This window comes from Calonectris borealis, chromosome Z (genome assembly GCF_964195595.1).
Source record: "Calonectris borealis chromosome Z, bCalBor7.hap1.2, whole genome shotgun sequence".
NCBI lineage: Eukaryota > Metazoa > Chordata > Aves > Procellariiformes > Procellariidae > Calonectris > Calonectris borealis.
The window spans coordinates 68,510,692-68,528,975 of record NC_134352.1 but is presented as its reverse complement, the minus strand read 5'-3'; the positions used below and the strand labels follow the sequence as shown (position 1 = coordinate 68,528,975).

General features: G+C 41.5%; 1 protein-coding gene across 2 annotated transcripts in view; it reads left to right on the top strand.

The window, feature by feature from the left end:
• Positions 1-17,947, top strand: part of ITGA2 (integrin subunit alpha 2) — a 71,765-nt gene extending 53,818 nt beyond the window's left edge. For both annotated transcript variants that reach the window (XM_075136603.1, XM_075136602.1), the window contains 7 exons: positions 2,654-2,756; positions 3,580-3,690; positions 4,194-4,298; positions 4,624-4,737; positions 7,027-7,116; positions 10,601-10,717; positions 11,495-17,947. In XM_075136603.1, the coding sequence (XP_074992704.1) occupies positions 2,654-2,756; positions 3,580-3,690; positions 4,194-4,298; positions 4,624-4,737; positions 7,027-7,116; positions 10,601-10,717; positions 11,495-11,584 (730 nt within the window). In that variant the 3' untranslated portion in view covers positions 11,585-17,947. The remainder of the gene's footprint in view (positions 1-2,653; positions 2,757-3,579; positions 3,691-4,193; positions 4,299-4,623; positions 4,738-7,026; positions 7,117-10,600; positions 10,718-11,494) is intronic.
• The last annotated feature ends 337 nt before the right edge of the window (positions 17,948-18,284 follow it).

The following is an 18,284-nucleotide window of genomic DNA, read 5'->3' as shown; positions in this document are numbered from 1 at the left end:
TGGGGAGCAGCACACCCCGCTTTCCCACACACCCGCCCAGAGCCGCTGGCTCACACCTACCCCTTTCCTCCTGGTGTCAGCCCTTTCCCCTCCCCACAGAAGGCAGGTCGGGGTTGCAAGAGGGATCCTTTACCCTGGGAAGGGCAGTTTGTAAGGAGAGACAGCTGGGCGGGCAGGGCGAGAGAGACAGACAAAAATCCCTTGAAGACTGATCTTCGTATCATGCCCTTGAAACCTCTTATCTTCAGCCCTGGAAACCCCTGGTGATTTGGGATGCACTGAAACAGTAATCAGTCTGTCACTGTTCCAAACAAGAATTATTTCAGTGACAGTTTAACTTAAATTAGAACTGAAACAAAAACACATTGGTTTGACTCTCGAATCAAGATAGGATATTTTACTTTTCATCAAAGAAAAGATTCGTTTATCCTTCCCGATTACTGAATTTCTAGGATAAACTACATGTAGTTACGTTACATTTGATGCACTTGGTCACCAATTCTTGGTGAAAAAATGCTTTTGCATCCCAAAGCATTCCAAAATCTGTAAACAGACTGACAGAAAATAAATAGTAATTATTCAAAGAATGACAGAAATTTGAAAAAGAGGAAGCTGCTTAAAAATGCACAGCAACAGTGAATTCAGGAAACGAATATTCAAAGATCACCGTAACTACAAGAACTGTTGGCTGCGTAGGATGACCTGAGCTGGAATAGGGACCACAAGATTAGTTTAATAGCCTGCTTTGCAGCAGCAGTTACAGAGTATTCAGAGGCCCTGCATTCATTGGTGCACCAATTCTGGAGTCATGCAGAATTTTTCGGATTATGTTAATTGCAGAGAAGCATTTGAGTCAGCGATGCAGGTTCTTTCAGCTCCCAGAGGAAGTTGCATGAGACTTCAGCAGAAGCAGAGTGTGTGTTTGTTACAAAGTCAGCAGCGGCACAGAGACTACAGGAGCATCTGATTAGGGGCCTAGCACAGCAACTTCAGCAGCCTCCTAGGAAATTGAGATGGTGCAAACTTGAATCAGCAAATTTAGTTAGCTGAGAAATACGAACAGAAACTCCATGCTTCAGAAAAGGCCAGGCATGGACTCTATAAAAGAGTTACTCAAGGTAAAAACAGGCGTTTGAATTCAGGTGCATCTCCTGAGTATGAGAAAATGCAATTTCTTACGCAAGTCAAGGCATGAAGGAATCCTTACTGGCAGAAAAGGATTAGTTATTCTTGGAGATGAATCAATTTAAAAGAACTAAAGGAAATACACATTAAGCCATGTGTATGCTAAATGCTTCCCTTGGAGTTAGCTTATTTTTACACTCTTCCACTTAGGAAATATCTATCTGGAGAGACTTCCTTCTTGAGGCAGGTAATATAGCCGAGGAGCAACCTTTTAAAATACAAGGGTTGAGAAAAAAGTGTTGTCTTGCTGAAGTGAAGCCTTTCTAGGGAAAATCTCCTAATCTGAGTTTCCAGGAGAAGAAGTGGGAATCAGTCTTACCAGCGACTCCTGCAAGGAAAGGAAGCTGATACTGTCCATCCTGGAAGGATTGGAGCTTTGAGCAATAAGGAAGCAGAAATGCATCACGCGGGTTTTCCTAGCAGCCCTTGTGAGGAGGCCCTTCAAGGAAAGGGGCCATGGGGGGAAGGATCCACAATGCAGTATGGAGGAGCACGCTGATCAGGAAGCACCTCCGTGAGACTGCACACGTGTTAACTTGGGATTTGTACGCACAGATGTTACCCAGATTAACAGAGAGCGGCACTGGTAAAGAGGACGGATTCGCACCTTGTGCTACGGAAGGAGCTGATGTAGAATCACGATAGCCTTGTTAACTCACTCCCCACCTTGCTTTTTGATGGCTGAATTTAGCCTCCTAATGAAAGCTCATGATGAAGAGCAGACACAGTTCTGGGATGGTTCAGCAGAGGAGCTGCTCACAGGTAGCACACAGATGCGATGCTCTACACAGGGATGCTTTCTTTGTCTTTGAGCATGGTCCCAGCTGGCTGAGACCCTCGAGTATCCACGGGCCCTCGCACCACCTGTAATTTCATGCTGTGGTGGGCTGCAACCACCCTCATGATACTTTGCAAATTTTGAATTTTGAAACCCATAAACACTAAAGAAAGTGGCCCTCAGAAGAGAGAGGGCTACGTGACATGTACCATGCGCGCAGGCAGAGCGCTGTCTGTGTTTCCGCACCCAGGCAGTGTGGAAACAGGCCTGCCTGTGGTCTGCGGCGCTAGGGCCCAGGATCTCCCTCGGAGTCTGTTGGTATTTGCTGTTATAGATGTACCAAGGGGGACCGTCGGGGGGCCCTTTCTCAGAAGGGAGACCGCTGCGAGGCTGAAAGTCGCAGTTTGTGCCCAGGAGAGGAGCTTGCAGTATGGCACTGAAACACCACGGGGTGCAGGAGGCTGAGCGGAGCCTGCGTCTCCTGCCTTACCTTCACATGCTCGCTCTAGCTCCGGGCTTCAGTACACCGTGTATTTTCTTAACCAACTTTGTAAAATTCAAACGGCAGTACAAGTGACTGATTTTTCCTCTGACTATACTTCTGACCTGTTTCACGAAGGCACATCCAGTAACATATGTTTTCAAAGCAGCTGCCAAATTGAAATGTATTGTTTTATGGTTGTTAACTAGGCTTGCCAACATCAACTTTTACGAAGTATACTCTGGTCATAACATTCCTTCCACTGTGAATAATTTTGAAGATATTGGCCCCACGTTCAACTTCTCAGTTAAGGTTAGTAAATGTTTCTGGTTCTGGTTTGAGAAGCTGCCTTACCTCCTCCTGTAGCCTGGTCCCAAAACATTGTTGAAAAAACGTTCCTGATTTCACTGTCTGACTTTGATGCTTTTGAATCAGTCAAGTAAGAAAAAAAATTGCAAATAGCTGGGAGATAAATGCTTACAGTTTTTATGAGGTTAAGGATGAAATTTGCACTTACTGCACAAGTGGAATGGGGGAGGGATTGGTCCTGCACTGTTTACATATTTAAAAGGTGGTTAATGCTTAACTTTAGGCCAACTTAGACTGTTTTTTTCACAGAGCGTGTTTGCCTTCTGCTGACTTGATAAAGGAAAACAAGTCTTTGCAGGCTTGGGCTTTGAAACTTGAAGTTTGGCAAGGGTTAAGTGCTCAAACCAGATGCAAGAACTAGCTAGATCACAGCATTTATTACATAACTCAGAAAAACTTAGATCCAAATATGCAACGTGGAAGAAACTTAAATTATGTTCCATTTACATTCCTGTAACTGCTACTCTAAAGGACTAAGTAACAGGCCTATAGGCTGTGGCAGAATCTCTGCTTTTCAAAACATATTTCATGCCGTTAATACGAGCTTGGAAATAGACAGGGACCTGAAGCTATACAGTACACTTGGTGCTTTACTATTGGCATAATGTAATTACTACCCTAGTAAGTGTCTTAGTACAAAAAACATTGATGCAAAAGGAGTTCAGTTCTTCCATACTCATCCATGATTTCTGATTTTCTTGCTATATCAAATAATTTATGCATATGTAAGTATAGCTACCTGAATTGTAAGTTATTTGCTTTGCAGGTAACAACAGGAAGTATTCCAGTAAAGATGGCATCTGTAAAAATTTATCTTCCAGAATTGACCAGCAAAGACAACCCACTGATGTACATAACTGCAGTCACCACAGATCAGGTGAAGAACTGAATTACATAAACTGCTGTGTTTTGGGGTTTAATCATTCCCCTCATAATGTGTCTGAGATTCAGAGAATCTGCCCTTTCTCCTTGTCCCTTCCTCATAAAGGGAAGGGGTAGGACCTCGATGTCAGCAGTAGACTAGTCTATTACTTGGCAGATATGGATCATCTTTATGGTCCACGGCTGACTTTTCATATGACTCTGGAACTCTTCACTAGGTCCTTCTCCAATTTCCTGGGAGGGTTATAGTAAAAATGGAATTTTTAGATCAGGGCAAATCCTTCAGGTCAATCTGGGGGGAAAAACATTACCGTAAGAGCCGTTTAATTCTGACCAAAACCACATACAGTCTCTTCGTTTCCTAAAGTATCCAGTGTTATATAATTCACAATCTAGCCTTTCACAGCCACCATCTCATCCCAGAAAGATATATTATTATGGTGACTATAAACTCCCTAGTACAATGTCATCCAATTTGATTCCTGCCATCTTTCCTAGGCCAGAGGTGTTACTTGTCAAGCTCAGATAAATCCACTGCAAATAGGGAAAAGACCTTACTCTGCGTCTTTCACGAAAGAGAACTTCAGAGCTTCCAAAGAACTGGTGAGTAAGACTCACAGCTGCAGTGCCGCAGGACAGGGGCGCAGAGCTGATCCTTGCGAGCCCACTGCTGTACCTGAGGGGACAGCTGTGGTGGGGGTGGCATTCTTCATTCACAGTGCAGGAGTGTAGCCTATGGATGTTCTCACACATACTGCTTCTGCCTTAGACAGAAGAAAAAGTGCATGTTCTTCACAGCCTGCAAGCTCTTAATTTGTATGCACAGAATGGCAAAGGCAAGGGCAAAAAATCTGGATGTTAAAAGAACATTCGTTAAAGTGTATTTTTAATGCATGCTGTTGCCTCTCCTTGCTGTTTCCCCTGGAAGAACTGTAAGAATGTGAAGTGCAGTACCATCGCATGCAAACTGGAAGACGTTACACTGAAGAGAGAGTACTTTGTGAACGTGTCTACCCGAATCTGGAACGGAACCTTTGCTGCTGTGAGTATCATCAGCTGCACCTTCATGAAGGATCCAATACTCAAATATTTCCTAACTCCTGATATTTTTCAAAGTTCAGTAAAGAGACCTTCCAATCTAGGAAGATCTTCCTTTACTTTACATTGTTGTGCGTATTTTTCCAGATTGAAAACTTGCATCTAAAAGTAAAGCAAGTAGTGAGGCTGCATAATGGAGCTTATAACCTTCAGTCCAGCACAAAACCTAAGAAGATGCTGTGATAATGCAATCTTCACAGCTGAAAAAAACATTTTCTGCATCTGTTAAATTCATTCAAGGGGAACTACAGTTTCCACAAAACTCAACATCGGACAGCAGAGTACAGTATCGTCAGAGCCTGGAAAATAATGTTGCTTTTAGCTTTTGACCATCACAGCCTACATAGTGATCATTCTAAGTCACATCAAAATATCAAAAGCCTATTAGTGCTGCCAGCTGTATTTGTTAGAGAAGGTGTGGAAACTTTTTTTAATTGATTTTTTGTTTTTGTTAGAGTTGGTGTCAAGGAAACACTCCTTGTTTTAAAGACCTACAGGATGCTTAAAAATATCCATCAATAATATCTGGACTTTCCCATTTTAAATCATCATGTGTCCTCCGGGATATAACTCATCATGAATTACCAGACTTTTGAAATGAGACCATGTTTGCTTCTTAACTAGGCAACCAACCAAACTGTCTTGGAGTCCTGGGTTTGCCTAGAGCGTCAGGAACATGACGCAGTCTCCGTAGTTTGTCTGGCGAGTCTTATGGCAGGTATTGACATTTAACAGCAGGGCTGTTGTCAGCTTTAGCATTCAGCTCTTAAAAGGAAAAGGTCAGGTTGATAATGTAATATACTTATGCAAGCATGTGAAGGAAAGCATCTGTCTGTCTTTAAAGTTTGTATTTTTCAAATCATCTGGGTCAAGAACCCTTGTTAGTGCTGTCAGGTATGCAGAAGGTGGAGACCTGAACAAAAGGTTGCTCCCTTGCAAGAAAGTGAGTGGAAATAATTTGTTTACCACTGGGTGATGGGAAGGAAAGATCGCATGTCACAGCTTTCCTCTCATCTCCCATTTTGTTATTTTCTGTTTGGTTGTCAATGTTCAGTGCAAATAATCTTGCAAGCACTCAATAATGCACATAATCAGCCTTTTTATTTAGTGACAATCAGTTATTGTCCAAGAAGGGGATAGCAGGCTTGCCTGTACCTGCTAAGCAAAGCAAAGAAAGATGTGTTTAGGAATTAACGACGTTCTTTGAATAGCACTTAGGCAGGTTTCTAAACATTTAGGAGTGCAGGACAGACCACTTGGGCAGATGGCCGCAGTGCAGGCGTGCAATAACTGTATGCGGCAGGGACGGTCAATTCCATGTGCATCAGCTGCTGCGGACCTACAGTTGCTCACGTTCCCTGTGTCAAACCCACTGTACCTGGCCCTGCCACAGAGAAATGGCTGAGGAAGCAAAATGACAGAGCAAAATGACAGAGCCTCGTGAACCTGAGGCCCTTCTTGGTGGTGCTGTAGGAAACGGGGCTCTCCGTGCCCGCCGCGCAGGGAGAAGAGCAGCGGTGAGCTGGCAGGGTCTGCACAGCCATGCTCCTCTCCTCTCGACACGTGCACAGAGGGAAGTGGGATCTGGCACAAGGTTCCTTTTCAAATGGGAATTGGCTTTAGATTTTTGTTGTCGTCTTTGTTTAAGCTGAGGCAGCAATGTCAGAATTTGAGCAGTGGAGAGGAACAGATAGTGATAGGAAAAAATAAATGGGGAAAAACAGAAGCATTGGATAGAGGTGAGGGGGGAAAAAAGGGAAAGAACATCCAGTTTCCATTTCTTTCAAATGCCAGAGATATATCCCCATCTGTCTTTTGTTGCTGAGCTATTTCTCCCTTTCTCACTGTTATTTTTCCCCCCACCTCTTTCCTGCTAGCAGCAGTGACAGCTTTGAAATAACTATAAAAATGGATATATAATCAAGTCCTCCTGTTTTGCTTGAACTATATGTTAAAGAAAAAAAGCCAGTTCTCCAGTTTCATTGCTAATAAGTAAGAACAGCAAAATTAAGTCTGGATTACTGATACGTTATTACTTTCATAGACACATTAGCTTGGGACAAATAAAGAGATAATTTTAATTTTCTTAATATTGTGATTTTTTTCTGGTTCTTCATTTCAAAGCAAGAGAATTATTCATTTCAAAGCAAGAGAATTATTTTAGGATGTCTACATTCTAATCGACTTGCTCTGTAATAGATCTTTACAGGTTTTTTTTAATCTTCTCTTTCAGTTAACTTTCCAGACATTGCAACTCTTTGCAGAGGCAAAAATTGATACGCATAACCCTGAGTTATTTATAATTGGAGAGAATACCCTAACTGTAAGTGACAGATAAGTATATTTTTTCAACTTCTCGATCTTCTACTGTATTAAAGTGATAATATTTAATTTTCAGTGTCCTTTAGAAGTACATAGCGAATTACAAACTCTAATGACATTTGATTATGTTGAACCAATGTATCTTTTTGGCTATATACAACCTCCCTTAAGTTACTAAAATGTTTTCATTTCAGCCAACTGCTATATAAACCAGACTTAGTTAAAATCTGTAGATTTCAAATAGATTGTAGAACTATCAGCAAAACTCAGTTAGAAATTTCTGCAATTCATTTAGTTTCCTGTTCATGAAAAGATCAAAATTTGGACTTCTTTCTGCAACAGAATTAATTGTTGTAGATAAATGAGCTCTGGAAAACATTTTCACAAATCTGATTTATAGTCTTACTTCTGTAAGTGTACTTGGTTTGATGTTTGCAGACAGATGTTTGGCACAGGTCTCCAGCAAATATACTTACTCCACAGTCTTTTACAAATGAGATTATTTTTTGCATTTGGAATGGCTGTCATATGGACAATATAGACACAGCTAATCTCAAGAAAAGTCTTCAAACCACCACTTTATTAGTGTGGAATCCTTCTCCCAAGGTTTCCATCTGCTATATACAAACATAAACAAGACTTGAAGAATACATTAGCACTGTGGAGCTGTTATAATAAAAAGATACCTTGTTCTCTTGGCCTATCTAGAGAGGAACACTCTTCCATTTGCAATACTAAGTTTAGATATATTTTTACAGGATTTACCAGCCTGTTTTATCCATAAAAAATAACCAAGGCCATTGAAGACCAAAATGCAAGTTAGTAAGGGAGTCAAATATCTGTGAGGATGTGTAGCATAGCCCATTCACAGGCAAAAGAAAATTCAGTTAAATATGTACAAAGGCGGTTATCGATTGATCTATCTCAATATGGAAATAAGACCATAATTCAGTACTATTTTTTCTCATTGTTTTCTCATGGATCACTCCATTTCTTGTGAAGAGCCTCTAAATAGACCCACTTGTATTCAGGGAAACCTCCAGTGCCTGAAGAAGCAAAGGGAATATATGTGTAGTTCTGGAAACAATGCCATGTTTTTGCAGAAAATTACAGGCCTGTATCTGAAGTGTGCTAAGTGCCTCAACTTTGTGGCACAGTATTATTTCTGCTAGGAGATGAAACTCATTAATACACAATGCAATTATTCCAATTAATTGCACAGGCTTTTTAGGTAGCTCATAAACCATGTATTCCTAGGTATATTTCCACAGTTGGAGCATGATACTGTCAAATTTACATTACCAGCAGTTCTATTGGTGATTTCAGGACAACCAGAATTTAATTATTCAAATGACTGTTGATTGAGTCAGTTGACAAATAAAAGGTAGTTCCTCAGCCAGCCATTGAAACATGTGTAGCTGGGAGTTTTACAGCTCTTAGGCAGTGGCTGAAGAGACCCTGAAAGTTATCCACGGGGCTCCTATGAAACACAGTGGCTTTTGGTGAGGCTTACAGCTTTACTCAATAGCCTCTTGCCCTGTGCGAAGTCCTGGAAGATGTGCCAGCTTGTAGAGGTACACTCTCCTTAGGGCAGACAGTTTGCTTTGACGCTTCAGTGATGGAGTCAGTACCCAGCACTGCATATACTTCTGGCCAGGCCAGCAGTGATATCCAGTCCTTTCCCTTCACACTTCCTTGGGAATAGGAGAGTGCAGAAGCAAGCTGAGTTTATTTCCCTACTTAGCCTGTTATTTTAGATGGGGGTGGTAGGATTCATCCAACTTAATATCTACATTAGCATCCACATCAGAGTTAGCCCTTCTATAAACCTAATCCATAGAAAGAATAGGTATTTCTGAGATGCAATTAATCTCGTCTTAAAGATGATCCTGAAAATAAATAGCATGAATTAGGCCCTATCCTTCTCCTTTGGAAGCCAAGGAACTATATCATAGATATAACACTAGATGAGGTGAAGCCCAGCCATGGTGTCTTACTGACCACTTCAGGGAAGATATTTGTTCTTAGGCATTGATTTACCTCTCTAACAGTGCCACTTCACTGTTAATCTAATGGAGAAAGCATCACTAGGCAAACTGCACATGTGTGAGATTGGCGTTTTAGTTTGGATGAGCTGGGTTGCTGTGTAGCCAAATGAATTAATATAGCCTTGTGATGCTATGTGGGGAAGTTGCTTAGGTATCTTTGCGTAAAAGCTTTTAGATTTTTTCCAAGTTGGAAAGGACTGCCAGCTGGAGGAGAGAACGTTAACCTGCTATAATCATCATTATGGTCATACGGTTAGAAAATACACAAAGCCATCCTGCCTCAGTGAAATGAATACACATAGCCACACCTAGCACAACATTGAAGTCTTCCAGCAGAAATGACTTAAATCACTGAGATGTCAGTCCAGTGCGAGTTTCCCAGAAAGCTTAAGATTAAATTACACCAGACAAACGCACTGAGCAAGCAACCCTGAGAAAGTAAACCAACGTGACTTCTTTTATCATGTTTCAGGAAGGAAAAAAACCTGCATGCTAAACGCATGTCGTTCCAAGATTAAATCCAAAGCTTTGACAGCTCATAAATATTACAGCAGTTGCTCAGTCTCCCTGAACAACTATGTTATATGTAACTATATAGGTAACTATATAGTTGGTCATACCCAATCCAACTAAATATGGTACCACCTGAAAACTAACTTCCAGACACCATTTGCTTTCTGGAAGCTCTCTGGTATTGCTTGTAGTTCAGGAAGCATAGATGTGCTACAAACACTCCTGTTTGACCCATACACCTTACAGCAAATTCACAGAGTCGACTCAGGAGAACTCGAGATTAACATGAGAAGATCAAACAAGCTCTTAGTGGCTTCCCTGAAGGTAGGAACAGCAGGCAAAGGACACAGAGGTACCTGCTCAGCAGGAGGGGAGAAATTTCAGCAGATGCAGTGACTGCATGATGGTGTCTGGCCTCCATGATTAGTATTGCCTCCTACAGCTGCCCACTACAGATAACAGGCTCTGACAATGCTCACTACTTGGAAGTAGTTCTTCTGCTGATGCAGCAGAAGTCTGTTTTGAGCAGATGGGGCTCCACACCATGCTATTCCCCACCCGCATGTAAGCATGTCTGGTTTACCTAGTGATGGGGTGTCCGTGCACTATGGGAACCACTCTGAAAGACCTCCTGTTACTGCAGAGGCAGAAAGCTGGCAGGAAGAGATTGCTTCTCTGCCTGTTGTGTATGGCCAAGAGTGATGAGGGCCCCTAATTCTTAACTGGCACAGCTGTGTGCCATGGTGGTGCAACGAGGTACCTGTGGACACCAGTGAAAGGGCTGCAATTGCCTGGTGTGTTCCAGTCATTGATCCTGGAATGTGTGCAGTCCAGCTATTTTGGGTTAGTGAAGTATTTGGTTTACAAATCCTACTTTATATGCAGTTAACATTAACCCCTATCGCACAACCTCTCCGCTTTCAGATCCCAGTTACAATAATGAAGCCGGATGAGAAAGCTGAGATACCAGTTGGTGTTGTGATTGGCAGTATATTGGCTGGACTCCTCTTGCTGTTAGTATTGGTTGCCGTTTTGTGGAAAGTAAGTAGGTGCTTATATTCTTAAAAAGAAAAGCAGAACGGGATACATACATTTGGGCTATTTTCTTTGGAATCTCTCTTCTCTGGTGATGAACAAAACCGCGCATGCAGTTTGGTGGTATGAATAATACTGCATTGGCATTGCGCCCTTGATGGAAGCATTTAGAAGGGCTTTAAAAATCAAAATTCTCAAGTGGGTCCCCATAGAAATTGGCAACGTTGAAGATGATAAGTGAGTTTCCAATGGTTCAAAAAGGAGCTGTGGCATTCACTTTTTTCCTTTTGACGCTGCCTGCCTCCTTCCATAACTTCCTAGCTAGACTCCGAACTCCCATGATATTCCCAGCGGGTAAGGCTGGGGATTAGAACCAAGGAGGGAGAAGATATACACTGAACAGACAAAAAGAGACCAGAGAAGGGCAAGGGTAAAGTCATTTGCAAAGGATACCTAGATTAAGGGGAGAGAAAAGTTTTTCTATGTGCCAGGGCACTGGTGCTTGAAGGGCTCCTTGGCACACCAAGGCAGCATGGAGATGCCTGTATCTTGGCAGGGAGACAACTGGCTACTCAGCACTGCTGTTTTGGCATTTAGTTGCACCAAGCATGAGTTTAAGCCCAGCTCCTTTTGTTTTAGAGTTAGGAATTACCTACAAATCAAACGCTGTATGCGTGTGCATGCACACATATGCATTTCTACCATCACACTACTTAGCTTAGCTGAGAAATGTAACTATCAATGACTCACTGCGATGTGGTGTTATTTTAATACTTCTCACAGCTTGGTTTCTTCAAGAGGCAGTATGAGAAAATGACACAGGATATAGAAGATGTCGATGAAATTACAGAACTCACAAAGGACAAAGACTGAAGGTGATGAGTTATGTAGATGAAGAGAGGAGATCTGAGCCACCAACAGTAGTTGTGATCCAGTCGGTTCTTCAGCTGGAGTGCCTTAAAGCTTAGTAACATTTAAATATTTTTAATGAAAGTGTCTTTTTATAGATGAAAATATTTTACAGATTCTACTCTATTATAAGAGTAACTGCAGGACAGTTTGTTTTTTTCAAAAATGATTTATAGTGCCTTTTCTTGTAAATTTTTGCCGTTCAAACAAACTTAGCCCTTAGAACTGGCAGGTCCGGAGTTTACAGTAACATATTGTGCCAGCAACCCTTCTCCTGATCCACTGCAGAGTGAAACAGAGCAATTTATTTCAGATTATTGTGGAACAGCATCAGTTCGTAATTCAGTTGACAAGTACCATATGTGTAAAGGACATTTTCTATTAAGTTGATGATGAATGTGTGGTGAATACTGCTTCCAGACTGGGAGAAGAAAACTCATTTTTTCATTGACTAGCTCCATCCTTATTGTTTTAGAGAAATAATTTGCACCAGCAAACCTTTGTCTTAACTAATCTATAAAGTGGGAACTGCGTGTGAAGATCTCTGTCTGGGTGCTACAGGACAACTGGATGGGCAAACTGTTCCAAAAGTTCACCATATTCCTTGCACTAAGGTCACAACTAAATTACTTAAGTACATTGTTTTGGCGAAATATTGCCAAATGGTATGCATAACTGCCATTTGCATACTTTCTCTCCAAGAAGAAAATATTAATTGTGTAATCACTTACAGCATGTTCTCTGCAATGTTATGATTGGTTTTCCGATCTCATCTTGAGAAGTACTACCACTACTGTTACACTGGCCTTTATGCTCACAGTCCCTCTGACATCAGTTTGGCTTTTGACGTAAATAGGGAAGACAATCAAGATCCTGCCTTTAATTCTGTACTGAAAGATTTTGCAAGGCTAAGAGCATGAAGTGAACTAAAGGGGATGATGACTGAGGAAATATGCACATTAGGACAGAGGATAGCGAAGATCTAAGGTCTGTAAATTGTTTACTGCACTTGTTTCTTTAGCATCTCAGTGCCCCCCAGGAGACCAAAGTTCAGTATGACCTCCTTACCTGTCACATTTTATTTGGTCCCACATGTTTATGTCTTGATGAAGTTAACTTATGTTTTATACAGTAAAGTACTGTAGTGCTCTGAAAGGAGCTCTGAGCACGACACTTGGGTGACTGTGTGTTGGTTACACACCTCAAGTTTATCACATGCTGTTATGCTGCCTGGTTTTAATGAAAGCTCAGTCTTAAAAAGGCCCATGCTGTAAGACTGGTTACAGACAGGGGGATTGGCCTTTTGGCTGTCTTTCTCTCTCTTGGCTGGCAGTTATGCTTATAATTGATTGTGGCAGAAGATGTGTGTGTTGTCCTTATGTACGCTGCCATGCAAGTGAGATCGTTTCCAACTCGAGGTGATTTACTTGAAGAGTAAAACATTTAAACGTGCCTGATTCAGAACTCGAAGTCATGTTTTCTTTCCCCTAAAGCTAGATTGTAATTATGCTTAGGCACCTTTCAGATTATTTTCTGAGGGACTCTTCAAAAACTAGGCTTGAGCACATTTGAAAGTTTTACTCAGTCTTTTTTAATCAGAAATCAGACAGGAGACAACCATCTCTTTGGCAAATAACAGCTTCATTTGCAGTGACAGCTGGATTGTGCCCAGTGTAGTTTTATATGTGTTTTGGATTTTTTGTGTATCTATGTTATGTTTTGGAGTGTTGGGGGTTTTTTAACATTCTGAAAAACAATCCAGATTCTGATCTCGATTGTCAAACAAGATTGTTGCCATCAGCTGAGTTTGTGATCAAAACAATTATTTAAAAAGTTAAAAAAAAAAACGTAGCAATTGCATAAAGCTAAAGAATAAGCTCCTGACTTGTGATTATAAACCCTGAGGGCAAATGCTCTGAAAGTAAAGATAAAAATTTGTCTGCCTCAACTCTTGTATAAACTTGTGAGGAAGAAAGCAAAACCCTCCACCCGTATGTGTGGGAAGCTCCTACATAATCAGGGTCATGCACTCCAGGCCAGAGGGGGAATTTCACAACGCAGCAGATGGCAGCATCTTTCATTTCTGGTGCTGCTTGCAAGGGAAATTTAGGCATTCAGCCAGATTTCTTTCTTCCACCTTCAGTGGGAGGTACAGGTCAGTATCTGACATCCAACTTCTTTGGGGATTTAACAGTTTATCAATCAGGTAGCAGTGATTCAATTCACTAGTCTTCACTGGGGTTTATTTTGTCCCAGACAACAGGATTTTCCCCCCAGCCTGGACATAATACTTTTTCCCAAAATAAAGGGAAGGCATAGCAATGGGTAAGGTTTTTGTATCCTAACCACTTCAAGTTACTAGTTTATTTTTCTTTTACAATAATACTTAAATGGCTAATTCAGTTTTTGTAATGGGTGAGTCTATTGCACTTTTAAGTTGGCACAGCTGCAAATAATGCTAGAAATATTATGTATATTTTGTATTATGTGCTAGGGGTTGGGTTTTTTTTTTTTAGTTTTACTTTTTTAAAACAGCACATTACAGGTGAAATAATACTCTGAAATGTTGAGCTTCAGCATGTGCTTCTTTTGTGCTTGCAGCAAGAAAAGTCAGGAATATCTTCAGCAAACTCAAGTTATATCTGATTCTGGTCTTAAAATCTAGCTGCTGACTTTCTGAAGTCCTAGAATGAAGTCCAAAATCAGAGTTAGTTTCATATGAGCCTATGTATAGATTTGGGATGTACAAGAGTTTATAATCAAACTGACTTTTGAAAGCTAGCATGTAAGCTCTATGCGAGCAGGGACTGTATCACTGTGGTGCCTACCGGAGGGCCTAACAGCGTTACTACAATAAAAACAAAAATACCGCTGAACACAGACTCATTTCTTTTTAAACAGCACCCTAAAGAGAAGAAATGCTACTGAAAAAGCACTACATAAAATGGGGCCAAATATATCTTTGTTTCAGTAGCACACAGTGAAATCCCTAAGGGGATGACTCTGCTAGGTATACAAAGAAGCTGCACTTGAAGTCTTGTAGGTTATAGTCATCACACTACCGGTAAGCTATACTGTAATGCAAGTCAGTTCACATTAGTGCAAAAGATCTGTATTTGAATAGCTCTGGTTGAATAGTTGGTGTTAAAACCTTACCATGGTCAGGCCTTCCTATAAACATGGGGTTATCATCACTGGCACCGTATTCTGCCAGTCTCATGCCCTGCACTTCATACTATGTACAGAAATGGTCATCAGTAGCATGTCCTGACACGAGCTCTGGCTACTCCCCACCATACGCTGGAAAAGCCGAATGCAACATTTCAGCAGGAGCACGGTGGGAAAGGAGGAGAGGGAGGGACTTGGCTGTGAATAGGAAGACAATAGGAAGACAGTCATGACAGTAACTACCACCTGAAAACTAGCCACTTTCACGGAGCTTCCTTTTTTTTTCCCACTTTCAACTTCTCTATAAACAGTGGTACATAAACATTCAGGCTACCAACTTTAACAGTTCCATAATACAGAACCAGATGACCCTAATCTTAAGGCACAAAACTCCATCTTTCATCAAGTCTCAGTGTTCTGCAGAATTGAAAGCCAGATTCCTTATATACTGACTTCTGTGTATTACCCTTTATATCCAAAACTGAGGTACAAAAAACCCTTGCAAATTAAAGACTAAAGAAAATGAAGGTATGAAAATGCATCTCAAAATCTACAGCTAATTGCCTCAACTTTTTCTTGCCTTTAAAGGTGATAAAGTGTACATAATTTTCACAGCCTCAGAAAAGTTGACTCCTGTCTTTTAAGTCAACCTTTCTGCCATCATTTATGATCAATTATTCATATGCAATCACAGGCTTTGGTGTGCTGGCAGTTTTTGAAATGTATTTGCCTCTTTCTCTTAAAATAGTCAAAATGGAACTTTTAAAACAGTACTGCTATAAAGATACATCAGAATGCTAATTTTTGCAACACTTGGTAAAGTCAAATTGTATGGTTGATTTGTTTTTAAAAAACAGGCCTAAAGGTACTCAAAGAAACTGCTGACTTACAGTCAGCCTATTCTTAACTCTCTTTCTTCAAGTACCTCCACAGGACACTTAATGGAAGAGCTCAAGATTTCAGAGGTTTTTTTGGGGGGGCAAGGGGTAGCATTGTCTGCTTTCACAGACAATTCCACTTTGTTAATAATTAGTTTTAGCAGTTTTTTCCTTTTAATGTTTTTGATGGAGCAAATGCATGCATTACTCTATAAACCACAAATTCCTTGAACAGCTTATGGGAAAAGTGAGCTGAGAGAAAAGCCAAAAATCAACTTTACAGTTGAGCTATCTAAAGGCTTCATTCCCGAGTGCGACGGTGGCACTTTCATGAGTGACAGTCGAAGCGAGCGCCTGTATTTCCCAGCACAGCCAGGACCCGGGCAGGCCGGGAGCCGCTCCTCCCGCACAGCCGTCTCTCGGCTGCCATCTCCTGGGTAGGCTTCTTACAGCAGTCCCGCAGCCTTCGCCTTTATTTCATGACAATCCATCAGTTGCTGTTTTCATAGTACACAGCAGGCTGAGCTTCTCTTGAGAACAGAGCAGAATGGAAGATCAAAATCAGGAAAGGAAACTCTTAAAATTAAGCTATGCTGCTATACGGACGTTCTGCCAGACAAAGGGATGGATCAGTGTATTCAAATGCTGCCAACCAAGACCAAGACATCTTCTCAGAAGGACAAATTCTCGCTCTGAAGACACGTGCTTCCCTTCCACAAACACCCCTCATCTGACAGATGTCTACAGGAATCACACGATGGCCCTCCGATCTGCAGCGTCTGTTCCTGAGATCATCTGTCTGCACCTGGAGCCACCACCTCAGCAGCACGCTGTGACACAGCTGGAAGAGCCATGGAGGGCGTGGGATTCCCCTCCCCTATAGCCAAGGCAGAGAAACAGCTGCACTCATCCCAGAAAGCTAGGACTGCATTGTATATTGATCTGCAGCTGCCTATCATCCCACTCACGGACCTTACCAGAACACAAGGTAGCCCTCATCATCCAGCAGCCTAGTCCTGCATGTGTGGAAACCAGGACATGTGCAGCCACATCTTTCCCTGACACGCAGTCAGACACAGCTGGGATTCATCCCCTGGCTTGGAAATCTGGAAGCACTTCTGGGTCGCTCCAGACATAGCCTTAGGCAGCTATCTTAGAACAGAGTAATTTGCCCTCTTACAGTAAGATTGCCCTATCAGAGAGAGTAGCCCTACAGAGGGAGCCGGAACACTGAGCTCAGAGTATGGACTTAAATTTCAGTGAGATACATTTTACCTCTAATTATGCACATCATCCTTCCTAGGGGCATTTCCATTTCGCTTTTAGATGCCAGCTGAAGAACCCAAAGTTACACAAGACTGATACATCATTGTTCCAGAACAAAGCAGTACTTGCCTCATGCACAGCTAGGGACACAAAATGACATTTCATTGTTTTGACCATGGCAGCGTACACACATTGTAACACTCAGCTGTGACTCAGTACAACATCTCTTCCATTCATTGTTCCTGGTCACTGTGGGGAAGTACACAATTATTCTTTCTCTTCTTTTCTGCACCCTCCTTCCCAGCTGCATTGCTGATGGGGAAGGTGCACTTAAGGTCACCCTGGAGAAATCTTCCAGGAGACTGCAGCACTGGAGAGGCACTAGTGCAATACAGGAACTGCCCCTGGATCATAGGGCCCCAAGTACCATTTAACTGTTCTAAATACCACTATTTTTCTGTATCCGAGCACAGCACCGGTATGTTTTACTTCATTCATAAGCTATCCACTACAAGGCAAGCTAGCCATTTATTTTTGTGAAATTAATACACTAATTAGTTGCATGGTAACAGCAAACATGAACATGGAAAAAACGAACACCAAAAATGGGAAGTTTGTATATTTCTTTCTTTTCTAAAAACAAAAAGAATTATTTGACAGAGGAAGTGATCTGTACTCAGGATTCTGAGTACAGTACAGTTCCCGGTAAAAATGACATTCAAATAGCAGAGAGCTTCTCTCCAACCTCCAAAGCAAAGGAAAATTCAATCTTGAACTTGCTCAGCTCTGCCTAGATAGTAGGGTCCACACGGCTGTAGGCAGCGCAAGGAGCAGCTGCTGTCTTGCAGAGGAAGGACCTGCTAACTTCCACTGAGGGAAGTGCATCAGTAATTTAACAAGCACAGTTTAACCATGCTTCTGCCTCAAGTTGCATGTTTCATTGGGGTTTACTTAATCCAGATACAGTAACCATCACTAAGTATTAAAACTGATTGAGATCACTGGGGGGGGAAAAGATCATCGCCTATTTTCCTCATTTTATTTTGTGCAGCTAGCAGCTGTTTGTACATTTTTACTGCAGACACAATGAAATGGATGATACAGCTGAGGCTTAAGTGTTGTGTGATGTAATGCTATATAAACTTGAGCAAGTCATTTTACTTTTCTTTACCTCATTTCTCTTCCTTTATATCTATCTTGTCTACATTGATAATGATGACCAGATAAAACTGCCTCTCAGCATTAGTAAAAATGCCATACACAATGGGACTTTTAACTCTTAGCATCTAAACACTATCATGGCACAGTACAATAATATAAATAAAATGATCTCACTCAGATGAGCAGCCCAT